The following is a 16286-nucleotide window of genomic DNA, read 5'->3' on the forward strand; positions in this document are numbered from 1 at the left end:
ATATATATATGTGGTTTTTGTTTTGATTTTTTTAAACGATAGTAATGTTTATGTCTCCACCTCGGAGAACCGGTGTTTTTCTTAGAAAGTCGCCCATCTTTTATTTGGACATATTATTTCTTTATTATTTTTAAAAACAGTAATCTATGGAGACGTGTGTTTCGGAGCCCTACTCCTCATCGGCGTAGCTTGACTGTTACTATCGTTTAAAAAAATCAATCCTACCAATAGTCAAGCTACGCTGATGAGGAGTAGGGCTCCGAAACACACGTGTCCGTAGATTACTGTTTTTAAAAATAATAAATAAATAAATAATATGTCCAAATAAAAAATGGGCGACTTTCTAAGAAAAACACCGGTTCTCCGAGGCGAAGACATAAACATTACTATTGTTTAAAAAAATCAAAACAAAAACCACTTAAACAGATGAACGATAAAAACGAAGCAGTAAATCGTCTATGGCAACATAGCAGAGTGGATTAGGGCACTGGACTGAAATACATAAGGTCCAAGGTTCGAATCCTATCAACAGTCAAACTACGCTGATGAGAAGTAGGGCTCTGAAACATGCGTGTCCGTAGATTACTGTTTTTTAAAATAATAAATAAATATATATATATATATATATATATATATATATTTCTAAACATTTCTCATATGTTATATCTCCTCCCACTTTTGGAAATAGGGTACGATTATGTCTATCTTCAGTATCAAATAATCCTTCTACACTGTGAAATTTACTTTATGTATGAAAACCAAAAAGGGGAAATATAACATATGAGAAATATTTGGAATCAAGTCACTCCTTGCTGTTATTTCAGATCATTTGAAACCATAGCAGCATGTTTTTGTCTCCTATCCATCAAGGCCAGAGGTTTGGGGGAAATGGAAATATCAGATATTTTGTAATTTATCTGCAAAACTAGGAAAACAAATGACTATGATTGAAACATTTTATGGCTGCAAAAAAGTGCCAAAAAATAGGCTCTGGATGATCCCCTTAATGTGCGACCTTAAGGCCAAATGTCACATAGCCCTCTACACAATTCAGGTCATTAGCTTTCCAACGAGCCTTCATTTGTTAAATTCTAATCAATAGTTGCTGATATTTGGAGCTTATAAAATTGCCAAAAGAGGTGATATATATATATATATATATATATATATATATATATATATATATATATATTCGTAGCCAAATTGCATATTGAAATCTTTGGTTCTATGGGACAAAACTACAGGAAAATTTACAGACTAGATAATTTTTGTCTTGGAATCCAGTAAAACCAAGAGATCACAAGGAAAATATAACATATTTAAATGGTCGATTGAGAAATGGGAAATTAGGTTCTCAACTTCTTTACGAACTCAACATTTGAAATTAATGGAGACTTTAATGGAATACTCGAATATCTATGTGTCTCATGTAGAAATCAATTGTTAGCTCCTCAGAAGGAGCTCCTTGATTTTTGAAAACTTTGACTGAAATAAAACAAAACGAAAATATATATATAATTTTATTAAAAAGTAACAATATTTTTTTAAATATGTATAATCATCAAAGAAATTTCTTCCATGGACCACAATGTATTTTTTTCATAAGAACAGCTTAAAAGACTTAACATTGCAATTTTTTATGGTTTATACTTTCATAACATTTTATCAACTTTGAGATTTGTTTTTTATCAACAGCATCTCTTCATGCACAGTTTTCTTCTTCTTCACTGGTCCTCATACATATAACACTTGGATGGGAGCATAGTGTAGTATTTGTTTAGATATGAGATTAAGTGTTCAGCAAGAGAGAGAGAGAGAGAGTTCCTTCATGACTAAGGCAATTTTATTTGGGTTCCTATTCAGAGTGACCCTTTTTGGGGAACCTGCCTTTCTCCACATTAAAATAAATCAACCTTGTGTCCAACTATAACCTCATAGAGAGGCAACTAAATACGAACACTGTTGGGACTTTATTTATTCTTCAGAAGTTTACTGATTTTTATTAGGTTTTATGGCATGTCAATGTTTGTTGGGTCATTTCATGCCAAAAATTGCACTTGTTTTTTATATGAATGGCGTGTAAATGAAACTGAATTGGATTAGATTTATGTTACATACAGCACTTGGTCTTCCCAGATGGTCACCCATTTAATACTGATCAGGCTCAATGTTGCTTAACTTTGATGATCTAACAAGAACCAGTGACTATGAACAATGAAAGAAATTACTAGGAGATTCATAAATATGAAAAAAAATGTTCCCATTATTTATTGCCACATTAAAATATTCTACTTATAAACACACACGCGATATATATATATATATATATATATAAGATAAAATACACAATATATCATAAGATGAAAAGTCATGGATTCAGAATATATGAAAGACAGAAAGGATTAAACACAGGAAAAAATTAAAAGATAAAATGTTGTTAAGACAGGATGTGCGAAAAAAGACAAAAATTAAACACAGGAATAAATACATAAAAATGAGAGCGTTCCCTTTTCATTCTGATCAAGCATTGTTTTCAGATAAAATCTTTTACATTTCTAAGGACGTTTGTTAGCCACACAAAAACTGGTAAAGCTCTTGGTCTTTTAATAATTTATTTCTGTGTTCAATTTGTTTTTCTTCTGGTCTTTATTCACACACACCAGGTTAAAGGTATTTAAGAGAGATAACTAGGGCTATGACAACAGAATATTCTTTTCATTGTTTTGACTCTCGAGTATATATTCGACACAGACACAGTTAATCAATCAAGAACCAAATCACTCTATATAAAAGCATGTAAGATACCAAAGAATATTCTGTTGTCCTAGTCCTAGTGATAACTAATGAATTTAACAAAGATATTAAGAGTCCTCAAAAAAGAAGAGCACAATATATTTTTAGTAATATAAACAAATTTACAAGGTCACGACACTGGACATGCTAATATTTCGGACAAATGGTTATTAAGTCACCTGACGAGGACTTCTAGTTTTAACCGACTATTTGTCCGTAACATTAGCATATCCAGTGTTACAACGATGTAAATTTGTTTATATATATATGTGTGTGTGTGTGTTTATATATGTGTGTGTGTGTTTATATATATGTGTATGTGTGTGTGTTTATATATATGTGTATGTGTGTGTGTGTGTTTATATATATGTGTATGTGTGTTTATATATGTGTGTGTGTGTGTGTTTTCATATATATATATATATATATATGTGTGTGTGTGTTTATATACATATATATATATATATATGTGTGTTTATACATATGTGTACTATGTATATATTTGTATGATGTATATATATATAATGCTGCATTTCAGTCAACACTCATATTTGTGTAAGGTAATGTTAGTAGCGTTATACATAACATATTGTCGGAAATAATTTCCGACGTTTACTTATACATGATATATATGTGCGCGTAATTAGTTACATTTATTTCTGTTCCGCATGAGCCCTCTGGTGTTCTGATAAGCTAGCCGCCCTGAGGAAGTCTTTACCACACTCTGAGCATTTAAACTTTTTAACTTCCAAATGGATCTGTTCGTGTGCTGTCAGGTGTGACAATCTTGAGAAAGTTCTTGTGCACACCTCACACTGGAACGGCTTTGAAGAGGACGAAGCGGAAGACAACGGTGTGGCAGGACGAAGTGTCTTCGTAGTAGATGATTTCTTGCTAACGTTATCACTCGAAACCGTACTGTTGTTATGTTTATTCTGATGTCCACGTTTGCTCTTTGCTGCAGTAGTAGAACTGCTTGCAACGTTTCCTGGTAAATACGTGTCGCAAATATCTTTATCAACTTGCATCGAGGATTGTGCTGCCGTTTGTCGCTGCGAGTGTGAGGTTCTCTGGTGAGCATCACGGTCGTGCACCGAGGCGAATATTCTTTGGCAGATTGGGCAAGGATATCCCAAAACCGATGCTGTGTAGCCTCCAAGAGTACTGCTTGGTGTTTTTAGTGAAGCTGTTGTCTCTCTCTGTCTGGGAATTGGCGACACGTTCACTAACGATGAATAATGATGGTGGTATTCGTGCTGCTGTTGTGGGTGATCGCTTGCAGAGTGTTCCGCTAGGATAGAATGTGTTTGGAAACTCTTGTGACAAATGCGGCATGAGTATGGCTTTTTTGTGCAGATGTCCGTCAGACGTTTTGCTTGCTCCGCAGAATAACTGAGTGAGGATTGCTTTCTCCCCCTCGGGTTGCTTCGAACAGGATTTCTCATGGTCGCTTATATGTATGTAATAGAAATAATGAAGGATATAAATCGTTTGTTTGTTGTATGGCATTTACTTTAGGCAGGTTGAACTGGCTTGCTCCAGAGGAGGAAGTGTCAAGGAAATATTAAATTCACAGCCGCCTGTATAAAATATATATAAAGGATATAAATACCTTGTCTTAAACAGTAAAGTGCATACATATAAATATATATATATATATATTGTTTATTTGTCAGTGGATAATCATATTGTAAAAAAAAAAAAACAATATATATATATATAGGTTAATCATTTTATCAAAACATTAGTCAGTTTGCATATACCAATTATAATGGATTAAAATTATTTTTTCTTAAATAAAATTATTTATATTAAAAATTTTTTTATATAAATTTTGAAAAAGTCTAAGCTCAATGCAGGCCTTTTATTTATTTATTCATTTATTTTTTATTTTATTTATTTATTTTTTTTTTGGGGGGGGAGGGGGGGTCTAGAGCATATATTGTGTTATATAATAATTCTCAAAGCTCAATAAATGCCTTTTGTTCTGGGGTCCCAGAGCATCTATAATGCAATATAATAATTTTCTAAGTTCTAAATATCAAGTTTTCTCGATTGGTCATTTATTACTTTTCAGACACACACGCACATATATATTTCTAAATGGTATAAAAGTTAATGAATTATTACTTTTGTAATTAGTGTCGTGCAAAAAAAAAAAAAAAAAAATATACACCGTCTTTCTAGGGATTAATCCTAATGTCTTTGAATCTCCTAATAAAACTAAATATTTTACAAATCTAACCAAACAAAACAGTTTTTAAAAAAATCTATAAATAATAAGTAATGAAAGAGTTTTATTTTTTAGTTTATTTATTCTATCGATTATATAAAGGACAGTTTTGTGTGTCCAGCTAAAAATAAAAACTATAAAACAAACACTCTCAAAGTTAGTACATTCTTGATCAGCGTTGTCCGTTGTCCTGGATTAATAATCTAAAATAAAAAAATTTAAAAATTAGTCATTCGGGGGGGGGGGGGGTAACTGGGCCAGGTTTCATCAGTGAGGTGTCGGTTTTTCAGTCATTTCCGATGTTGTTTATTATATAAAGGAAAGATGAATTATTGACATTATTTTAAAATAGAGGAATGAGCTGGCTAAGGAGAAAGAAGGTTGTACTAACATGAGAGCGGGGGGATAGACGGATTGAGAGAGGTAGGGAGATAATTTTAATATAAAAATGTTTCACACACTTTTTTTTATCCGCCCCGGGTAGCCTGCTAGATTTTTTTTTTTTTTTTTTTTTTGTATATATGTAAAAGAAAATTTGTTCAAAATTTAACGGCTAAAACGTTTGCCTAAATTATAAAATTAGACTTTTTTCTAAATAGACATATTTAGATTAACATCCTTCGCAACATCAAAGAATAGCGTAGGGGGGGAAAAATGAAAGTTTTTGAAATTAATTTTATTTTGCAAAAAATTAAATCCAGGACACTTTTTTTTCTCTCGTTTAACTAGAGTCTCTTAAATTATTTTACGGAATTTGATTTTTTTTCTTTCTTTATTAAATTAAAAAATTTTTATTAAATTATTTTTTTTTTAAATTAAAATTAATTTCAGTTTCATCATGTTTGCTTATATTTGACTGTGAAGTACTGAAGGCTTACCAATTGTTTCAGCAGAAGGAAACTAGGGTAAGTGTCAAGTTTCACAGTAGCTTAAGAATTTCCTCCTAATAAATAGGTCTCTGAACAAATTTAAATGGTCTTTAAAAATATAAAATAAGTCGCTCAAGAATATTTGAGCGAGAAATAGTCGTCAGATATAAAACACATTCTCTAAAAACTAAAAAAAAATAATGTTAGAAATTATTTGTTTTTATTTTTCTTTGGGGGGGGGGCGGTTCTTTTTCCCTCGACACGACAGGAAGAAAAAATGCTAACTTAAAACCATTAAGTTATAATAATTATTTAAATATTAGTTCAATTACACACACAAAAAAACTACAATAGAAAATTTTTTATCTTTTTCGTTTGAAAAACATTTTTTTTTTTTCTAATCTTATGACCACGTCTATGTTGTAGACAGTAGGTTAACCCCGAATGACTCGTCCCCTTTAGGCCCTAAAAATAAAGTTTCAAAAGTTTGATTATACACAAATATTACCTCGTTAGTTAAATTATATTACAATTATGCTTTCAGGGGAAATAAACATTCGGAATACATTGCCAGTTTTGTTATTATTATTTGGGGACAAAACGTAAACATCTTTAAACACGGATTTGACACAATAAGTGTTTTGTTTATATTGGGGTCAGAAGAACGAGGTGGGGGTCATTTATTATGAAATTCCAACATCGTTTATGAAGTACAAATAATATTTAAAAAAAAAAAAAAATCGTTTACTTAAAATGTTTTATATTAAATGGGACAATTTATATTTTTTAATGCCAAGGAAGAAAAAAAAGATGCTTATACTTTTTATACTGCGTTATTATTAATAATTTTTTTAATAGTATTATTTTCAAGTTTTAAAATTTCCTTTTTTTATTATTAAATTGTTAGGTGAAAGTACAAAATAGTTACAAAACACCCATCACCATGTTAAGAATGGCTTTCTAAATAATATTATTTCAGCACGGTACAGTAAGTCCACGTGCTGCTGAGTGCTGTGCACTGCATAGTGCATAAGTACCAAAAAAAAAAAAAAAATGTAATTGTTGACTTTTAGAGATTTACCTTTTTAACGTAACTAAAAACGTATTATCTGCCTAATTCACCCGAAAATACGAATCTTGTTTTTTTTTTTTTTTTTTTTACATGGGGGTCACCCACCACTAATCAAGGCTCAGAGGCCACTCGAGGATAAGGGTTAATAGGTATGTCACATTAGTCATTGTGATTTTAGCGTAGTAAACATTAGTGGGAATTTTGTAACTTGGATTACTTAGGGTGACGGTTCAATAAGAACTCTGAGAAAAGTTTGAAAATGTGATTAGTCTAGTCACTGACTAGATTTACAAATATTTCATTTAATAGAGGATGTGTAGATTTAAAAAATTATAAATTTGTTTTAGTCGACGTAAGTTTGTAAAAAGTACTAATAAAAAGTTTCATCTCTCGTAATATTACAACAAAAGTTTTCTTTTCTCTGTTTAAAAAAACATAATAAATTAGAATTAATCCATACAAAATTACATTATCGTCCGAATTTTCGTTCACGATAACTTCGCCTTGTCTCTGTTGTCAAAAATGTTCTTATATATAAAAAAAAAATGGAATAAATAAAATCACGCAACTGTCAGTTCGCAAAGCGAACAACAAGGTTGGGTAAAAAAACAAAAAGTGATTTTTCTGTTTGTCATTTTTTCATATGTACCAACGAAAGTGACAATGTTTGCTTTGCTGTATCGTGTTCTTATAAAGCGTGTCAGTAGTAGATAAACAATCATGGATTTGCAGCGAATCCAACAAGTTATCCTTTCGTGATGGCTGCTGATTGTCACCGAAGGGACGCAAGTCAGATAGAAACTAAAAATGAAAAGAAATCTTACATTTCGTCAAACGGTGTAACGAGAAAAATCACCTTGAAATAAAAATCAAAATTAGTGAGAAGATTGCAATCTTTCGAACTTAGCCTGCTTTTTAAACCTTCAGGTTAAAATGCAGAGCGGAATATGATTCTGCTGAAGAGGAAGCTGGATTCCAATTTATAAATTGATGCCATATCTAATTGTAATGAAACGGAAAACAGGGAAATATACTCTTTACTTAGAAGGTTCGTCCCAGATGTTCATATCATGATAGTTAAAGTGGGGTTGTTTCCCTGCTTCCCCCAGTGACAAAGTTAGGTACAGGATTAGTTTATAGTATTGGAAGCAGCAATAGCAGCGAATGTTATTTTTATATATCAACTCTCAATTGGACAAAATCTCAAAGCAGTAGTTTCTTTCAACCAATCACACAGCTCAAGAAATATTCATTTCCAAATATTTGTGCATACTACAAAAAAAAAAAACAAAAAAACAAACAAACAAAAAAAAAAACACAGAGTTTTCCTCCCCCGCCTCTTTTCTTTTTCAGAGACAACACACTTGTGCACGATACAATTATACCTAAGCCCTTTGTATCTGAAAAACCTTTGGTAAGTAACACATATAGCGAGAGCCATACATGAACTCCTAAACATAGCAACAATATATATACACAAAATCAGTTCATATACACACCACAATGCCTATTCTGTTTACAAATACATAAATACATAAAGCGACAGCTGAAATAAACATGTGTATTCAATTTCTCCTTACAGAAAATACACCTTCTTTCATCTAGAACGTTCTTGGACACATTGAATTCTCGTTCTTTACAAACTCTTTGTCTTTCATTGTGCAGTATGGATTTAGGCTAGCATATTCTTCTACAGATATTTTAATGGTCATCCTTGACCACATAAACTATGCATTAGATAAGGCGAGGGAAGCAAAAGCAGTAGCTCTTGATATATCCAAAGTCTTTGGCATTAAGGGTTCCTAATAGAAAATTAAATCATGCAGTATTACTGGACAAATGCTAAATATAATTACATCCTTCTTACACAAGGGGAAAATGCAGGTTGTCATTGATAAATGTATATCCAAACAACTTGCTATTAATGCAGGAGTGCCTCATTCCTGATATTTATAAACAACCTCCTTGATAAAATTGTATCTGAGATGGGTATATTTGCTGGTGATATAATGTTCTATAATAGGCATGAGAGAAAAACAGATGCACACATATCTAAGGCTATGACAGAATCCTTAGAGAGCAACTTCCAATATGTAGTGGAATGGCGTCATAACCGTCAATGCTATTAAGACTAAGCTTCTTTCCTTTAACAATTACAAGAAGCCTTCTCAACCACCAGTAGCTATGACTAATAACACTCTACTTGAGAGTTCTTCCTTAGAACTCCTCAGTGTAACATTCACAGGCAACACGAACTAGAACAAATATATTGAGGATATTACAAAAGCTGCTGCAAAGAAGGTGGGTTCCCTCTATCATGCTAGAAAATTACTCTCACCTGAAAGTATCTTCTGTCTCTACAAATCCACCATTTGCTCATGTATGAAGTATTGTTGCCACATCTGGGCTGATGCATCCAACACTAGTATCTCCCTCTTGGACAGGATTCCAAACAAAGTCTCTAATTCAATAGGCCCCACACTATCAATCAACGTCCATCCCATCCCATCACTGAAACGTTGCATCACAGTGCCTGTTTTACAAGTATTTTAATGGAATCTATTTATAAAATATCAATACGATAGCGTGTGTGTTATTTTGTGTGTCACACTTACATCTTTTTATTCCGAGTGACTGTCGTTTAATTGTTATGACCTTCCATTTTTTGTAATAAATAATTTTACCAAGAATTTTTCATAAGTTTTGGTTTCAGTTATGATTATAGCTGATGGCACTTGAGTTGTCTATTTTTTTTATAAATAATTTTACCAAGAAAGTTTTGGTTTTGGTTTCGATTTCGATTATAGCTGAAGGACCTCAAGTTATTTCATAAGTTTTGGTTTTAGTTATAACTGAAGAAACTCAAGTTATATATATATATATATATATATATATATATATATATATATATATATATATATACAGGGTGTCCACAAAGTCTGGCTACATTATGCAGCCAGACTCTGTGGGCACCATGTAGATTATGCAGCCAGACTTTGTGGGCACCGTGTAGATTATGCAGCCAGACTTTGTGGGCACCGTGTAGATTATGTAGCCAGACTTTGTGGACACCCTGTATATAAATATATATATATATATATATATATATATATATATATATATATATATATATATATATATATATATATATTCTTCATAAGTTTTGGTTTCGGTTTTCATTCAAGTTGATGTACCCAAGTCATATGGATATATTTTTTTTTTTTTTGAAATCACAATTTTATAATACATAAGAATCGATAGAAAATTGACTCTATAATAATATATATAAAATATGCATGAATTAAAATATCATATTTAAGTGTATTTTATGACTGGACTATGCCAGGCGTCCTGCTAGCTTAGATAAATTCCATTGCATTTTAACAAAAGAGCTACAATAATATCAGGGCATCTCCATTTACGCTGAACATCCACAGAATGCCAACATCAATATGTTACATATGAAAGAGTCCACTATAGGATTTCCATAGGTCCTGCTAGCATATATATATATATATATATATATATATATATATATATATATATATATATACTGGAATTAATGGAATGTGTTCTGATTAACTTGCACTAGTACTTTGTCAAGGTATATAATCCCGACAAGCCCATGTAGCAGCAAAATCCCACCCCTTCACTGACTGTAGAGGTCTTTAGATGTTGGAAAGCCTACTACTCTCATATTTTCTTCCTTTGCATTGCTAGACTTTGGAATTCCCTCCCTATTACCTGCTTCCCTGACTGTACTCACCTGTAGAATATTAAATGTAATGTAAACCGACATCTCGCTCATCTCCCCTAAACATGATCCCCTGTAAACATGGTCCCAAATAGTAGTCCATTACGTCCAAGCAAGAGGGCAAAACCCCCATCTTGCTGCACAACTCCCCACTTAGGATGATTCTACAGGTACGGTTCTTAATTCACAGTAACCCCTTATCAGTCTGAACAGATACTTTGATCTTGGTTTCAAGGTCAAATCAGTATTTACGTTTCTTCTCACAAAACTGGATTTACCACCAGATCGATTCTTTCACATGGGTAATCTAGCTGCTCTAAGGGAGTACTCTGGAAGCTTCTAGTAAAAGCTTGGGTCTAGCCTGTCGGCATTTTTCAGTAGGGGCGCCTCAGGCAATCCGGGTGCTATTTTGGCTTGACATCTACAAGGAAAAAATATCTACACTGTACGAGTGCGATTTTGACTTTACAAAATAAAAAACATTGCGGAATAATTGGCTGATGTGTTGCATGGTCTCTTCTTTTAATGTTGGGGGTTGAGTTAGGGTTAGATTTAACGTTTTAGGCTCAGTAACCACACATTCTTTCAGAACAAATTAAGAGAAGTGTTTTCCTTGCTCTTGTACCGTGTTGATTGGAACATGAAATGTACATGAGGCATAGATCACGTAACAAAGTTTAGATTTTATACCAATGTACGTTGCTAGAGTTGTCATAGCCGAGGGTGGTAATGGGGACAAACTCCCACTACTTATAAAAAGTTTTCATGGCATGTATCTCCAATAGCTTCTGACAACCAAAGTTAAACTTGTTGCCTTCATGTGTGGCTTAGCCTCTAAGCCCAGTGTTTTTACTGACAAGAAGGGGCAAAGGCAGGTCACTGACGTCTCCAAATTCAAAATCAGTTGCTCCGGGTAGACGGAGGTCGTCAGTTTTAGTTGGCACGCCATTTAGAGGAAGGAAAACCCTGATTTCAAACCTTTGCTGCCTTGCAGTCATATCTATCCATGGAAAAGGCTATGGAAGTAAATCCAGAGTAAAAATCAGGAGTGGAGTACCTTTAAGCGATTGGTTATCAGTAGTTGTTTCTTTCTGGCAACTCCTGCAGTCAAATATAGTGCTCAGCATTCCTATGGATCTTGCCAGTACGGCCAAGAGAGGAGCAGTGTTGCTTGGGCAGTTCACAACTTCCATCTTCTTCGTCCAGGCTTGCGCCCCAGAGGGAGATAACTCCAGTCTCACCTTTACCGGTCAGAGCATAACGCAGAGAACAACAGTTTACTGGTTCCAAGTCCACACTCAACTGGCATAGAGCTGGACACCACAGACTGTCTTCATTGGTGGGAAGGACCCTCACGCCCCACTGTTCAGTTACTACCCATCTCAGGCCGGGCAGCATGATTTGTTTACTTCAGTGGCTGCCTGGAGTTTAGAGTGTAATGCTTGATAGGCAGACCATTAAACCATGCACCTTGAAATCAAAATCAAAAGGAAAAGACTTCAAAGATTTCAGCTCTTCATATTGCAAGCTGGAATGTTTGCACCATGTGATGATATTCAGGAGATTGAAGATGCTTGCAAATCAGCTGTGATTAACCTCAAGCTGCACAGACTGGGAATCAACATCAGTTCTACAAGAGACATGACTCCCAGACAGCAGATCGCTGAAGGAGGAACACTTCATTGTCTTCTGGCAGTGAAAAGGGCTTGAGGAAACCAGGCAACATGAGGGTACTTTTACCAACAAGTAAACCCTGACTAAATATTCAAAATTATATAGTATTTGTGGCTCAAATAAGATCTTCTCCATATGGCTAGCCAAAACTGGCTTTCATGAGGAATAGGGCACCTCCTCCAAGTGATGTTACCTCAAGTAACAGCACAAAGCACCAGACAAGAGGAATTCTTGTCCTGGAATCCAGTTAGATCAAGAGACTACAAAAATATATGCTATAACATATTTAAAAGGTCAATTGAGAATAGGAAAATTATGTTCTCAACTTTTTTACTAAATCAATGCTTGAGATGTAAAGGAGAACTTTACTGGAATATTCAAATATCTATGTATTTCACATAGAGATCAAGTCTTAGCCCCCATGGAAGGGCCCCTTGATTTCTATGTATTTCACATAGAGATCAAGTCTTAGCCCCCACGGAAGGGCCCCTTGATTTCTGAGAACTTTTACTAAAGTAAAAACGAAACAAGTGCAAAAGACATTTTCATGACATTTTATCTGTGGTATTAGTCTTAAGAAACCCTTAGCAGTTCACTCTCCCAGACCTTGCCTTCCCTCTTTGGGGAGGAGTTTGGATGTTCATGCATCTTTTGACTCGAATTTCCATGATGTTAGTGTGGACTTGACCGATAGCTGCTGAAGACTACCGGAAAATGCCAAGCTAAATAAGAAACACTCAGACACATAATTAACTGTATTGCTAAGTACCTGGTGAATAGTTCTCATCCACTGAGGAGTACTTAGCTTAGCAGAAAAGAAAGACAGTGTTTTTGGACGAGAACTACTTGCCATGTACTTAGCAGTAATGGAAGGCTTTATGCAAAAATCACTGTGGCGAGATAAAAATGGTGCATGTTCAAGGAGATGCATGTCACTTGAAGAGATTGTTTTTTTAGTTCATTATTTACGCTTGAGGAGCAGACACAAACATATCAACTCATGTTGGTATCAGGAGAGAAAGAGAGAGAGAGAGAGAGAGGGGGGGGATAGAGAGGTATAGAAAAAGCAGATATTGGTACCGCCACCTTGTATTGAAATGTATAACTGATTAAGTAAAAGGGCGATAACTGAGCTAACTGAATTGTGTTTGTGTATGCGGTGTGTGCAAGGTTATGCTTGCTAGCAGTCTGACGAGTATATCTCTACAGTATAAAATTACTTCATTATAACGTTTTCTTTAAGTTACTATCTCTATTTGATAGTAATTTTTAAAGAAAACGTTATATTTATATAAAAAAACATTTATTTATATAAAACATTTATTTATATAAAAATAATGGAAAAATATGTAAGCAAAATTAGTGCAACTATACTATAATAGGGAAAATTCGGAAAACGAAAAATCGATAAAAAGAAAACAACGATGGTATCTACTTACTTTTCATGTCAATTTTCACTAAAAGCAATGATATCTACTTAATTGGCATGTTAGAAGTACTTAAATAATATCGCATTATTAAAAAAAAAAGAATGAGTTTTCAATCTTTATCATAAAAACCCTCACCATATTGTTTTAGGAATATGTAATATAATAACAAGGGAAATAACTCATTTATGCTAAAAAAAAACAAAACAAAGCAATTAACTCATATTTATGATTGTTAACACACAATTTATTAAAAAAATCGGCAATAGTTACAGGCGATTTACCTCCCGTTGGAATTCTCCAGTGTTTTTTAGTCAAACATTGTATTTTCGCTAATTTTTGTCAAAAAATTGTTTTCTTTAACAATTCTTTTTGTAAATTTTTATTTACTTTCCACCTTAACAATCACTTTAAAAATAATAACATTATGTGTTGCCGGGTATGCTGAAAACGAATATCGTATTTAAGTTTTCCGTGAACGAGTAGTTTTCTGGATATTAAGCAAGGTAATTCCTGATGTTATAAGCACTGGGCATTTTCGAACATGCAAATGCATGCATATTTTGGACGCGTCTGTGGGAAAAATATGCACGCACTTACATGTAAAAAAAAAAATAGCCAGTACTTATAATATAAGGAATTACATTGCTTAATATTCGGTAAAGTACTTGTTTGCCCCAAGTTTGAATGTGATATTCGTTTTTAGCATACTCGAAAATTTATTGAAGCCGTCATTTTAAAGATGATTGTTAAGGTGGAAAGTGAATAAAAATGTACCATTTTTTCTACCTTATCGTTTTTCGTAATTTTTGGATATATTCATTACTGTAAAATAGAAATTAAGTAGAAACTATTGGTTTGCCTTGAAATTCAATATTAGAAACTTCGAAATCCGTTATTATAGTGCAGATGCACTGCAAAATTAAAATATAAGCCAAATACATGTTTTCAAATACAAACTTCGTCAAAAAGAAGCTAAATCAGTGTTGAGAATGCCAAGTTGTTAAATAGCAAGGGAAATAATTTAGTTTATTCCCTTTTTTTATGAGGAACTTTTTTTGACTCGACACCGGCGACAGTCGTTTCCTTGGTAATGAAAACTTTTTCTCCATTTCATGTCTACTGAATTAAAAAAAAAGGATTTCTGTTCATGAAGTTCTACTGGGAACTTATAAAAGAATAGTGATAAAAGGCAAGATTATCTTTAAGATATTTTTATTCACCTTTATCGTGTGAAATAGTAAAACCTGTTGATTACTTATTTAAACTTTTTATTGACATTACTTTTTTCTTTGTTTGTATTTGTTTCTTTTTTATAATCAGGAAAATAAATATCGACATAGAAAAAAAAGGTACTTTTACATCTATGTTATCTTGCTGAAATAATGACGCTCTTATTTAGAAATCCAATATTAACACGAGGAGGGGAGTTTTTTGTACTTTCATCTAACAACTTAATTAAAAAAAAAAAAGGTGTAAATGCAGAGAGTGATTATTCGCGCTATTTTTTTTAAATCGTATTTCCACGTTTAATTAAAGTTTTATGATATATATTTTTTTTATTAAATTGTAAGGTTAAAGTACAGAATAGGTACAAAACACCACCCCTCCCCATGTTAAGAATGGCTTTTTAAATAATAACGTTATTATTTCAGCACGGATCCGGATCACTATGAGTACCCCCCCCCCAAAAAAAAAATATCGTAAAAATTGAATTTAAACTTGCAAATACTATTAAAAAAAATAACGCGGTAAATGGCATGAACACTGAACCAATAAATTAACAAAAAGAAGGTTTTAATTGTAGAGTAATTTTTACATTTCCTGACGTCGTTAGGCATAAGTTCCAAACTTTTTCTTTTTTTTTTTAATACAACGATGGCACTTATCAGAACAAAATTTCGGAAATCGTAAAACTGAATTTCACATTAAAGCAATGGTATCTTCGTATTCCTCGTATTTTTAAGATGATTATACAAAAAAAAATTACGAAAATCGATAAGGTAGAAAGTTATTTATTAAAGAAAATAGAAAGTAGAATTTGAAGAAAACGATTGAATTTGCTTATATAAGACACAGGAGAGCTCAAAAGGGAGATAATTTTCCATTTCGATTGTTTTTTTTATAAAAACAAGATGGCCGCAATTTTTCACATGCTAATACGATCAAGGTGTTTTTTTTTAATAATTCAATAATATTCAGGTAAATTCGACTGCATAATTTGAAAGGTAACATTGTAATTTAGTAGAATTGACAAAAAATAAAAAATCGGAAGAAACAATTGTTTTTTTTTAATTTTTTTTTTTATCTGCAAACTCCATTTATCGACTACAAAATTCCGTTCTGATAGTGCAGAAGCGCCACAACGATTGTTTGTGTATTTATTGGCTAGTATTATCGACATAAATTATTTTAAAGGAAATATCGGTAAAAAATTAATCAAAAACAATTAATTTTAGTTTAC

General features: G+C 32.8%; 2 protein-coding genes across 6 annotated transcripts in view; one reads left to right on the forward strand and one right to left on the reverse strand.

Moving 5' to 3' along the window:
- Positions 1 to 16286, forward strand: part of LOC145277690 (intraflagellar transport protein 52 homolog) — a 115080-nt gene that overhangs the window by 84616 nt on the left and 14178 nt on the right. Inside the window, exon 1 of one of the 4 annotated variants that reach the window (XM_080129378.1) lies at positions 5862 to 5931. The exons of 1 other annotated variant lie outside the window; for it this stretch is intronic. The gene's annotated coding sequence lies outside the window, so the exon portion shown is untranslated. Of the gene's footprint in view, positions 1 to 5861; positions 5932 to 14817; positions 15015 to 16286 lie in introns of those variants that run through there. 2 more of the 4 variants (XM_080129377.1, XM_080129375.1) reach the window with 2 other exon arrangements.
- LOC145277693 (uncharacterized) lies at positions 1503 to 7795 on the reverse strand. Of its 2 annotated transcripts, none has more exons than XM_080129382.1 (2): positions 7436 to 7795; positions 1503 to 4373 (listed from the first exon to the last, which is right to left on the reverse strand). In XM_080129382.1, exon 2 carries the CDS (start codon positions 4236 to 4238, stop codon positions 3447 to 3449), a length of 792 nt encoding a protein of 263 aa, XP_079985508.1. In that variant the 5' UTR covers positions 4239 to 4373; positions 7436 to 7795; the 3' UTR covers positions 1503 to 3446. The 2 variants fall into 2 exon arrangements, with proteins under 2 accessions (XP_079985508.1, XP_079985510.1); XM_080129384.1 differs by having other exon boundaries at positions 7428 to 7795.

This window comes from Euprymna scolopes, chromosome 6 (assembly GCF_053919585.1).
Source record: "Euprymna scolopes isolate OS-2025 chromosome 6, ASM5391958v1, whole genome shotgun sequence".
In the NCBI taxonomy this organism is placed as follows: Eukaryota; Metazoa; Mollusca; class Cephalopoda; order Sepiida; family Sepiolidae; genus Euprymna; species Euprymna scolopes.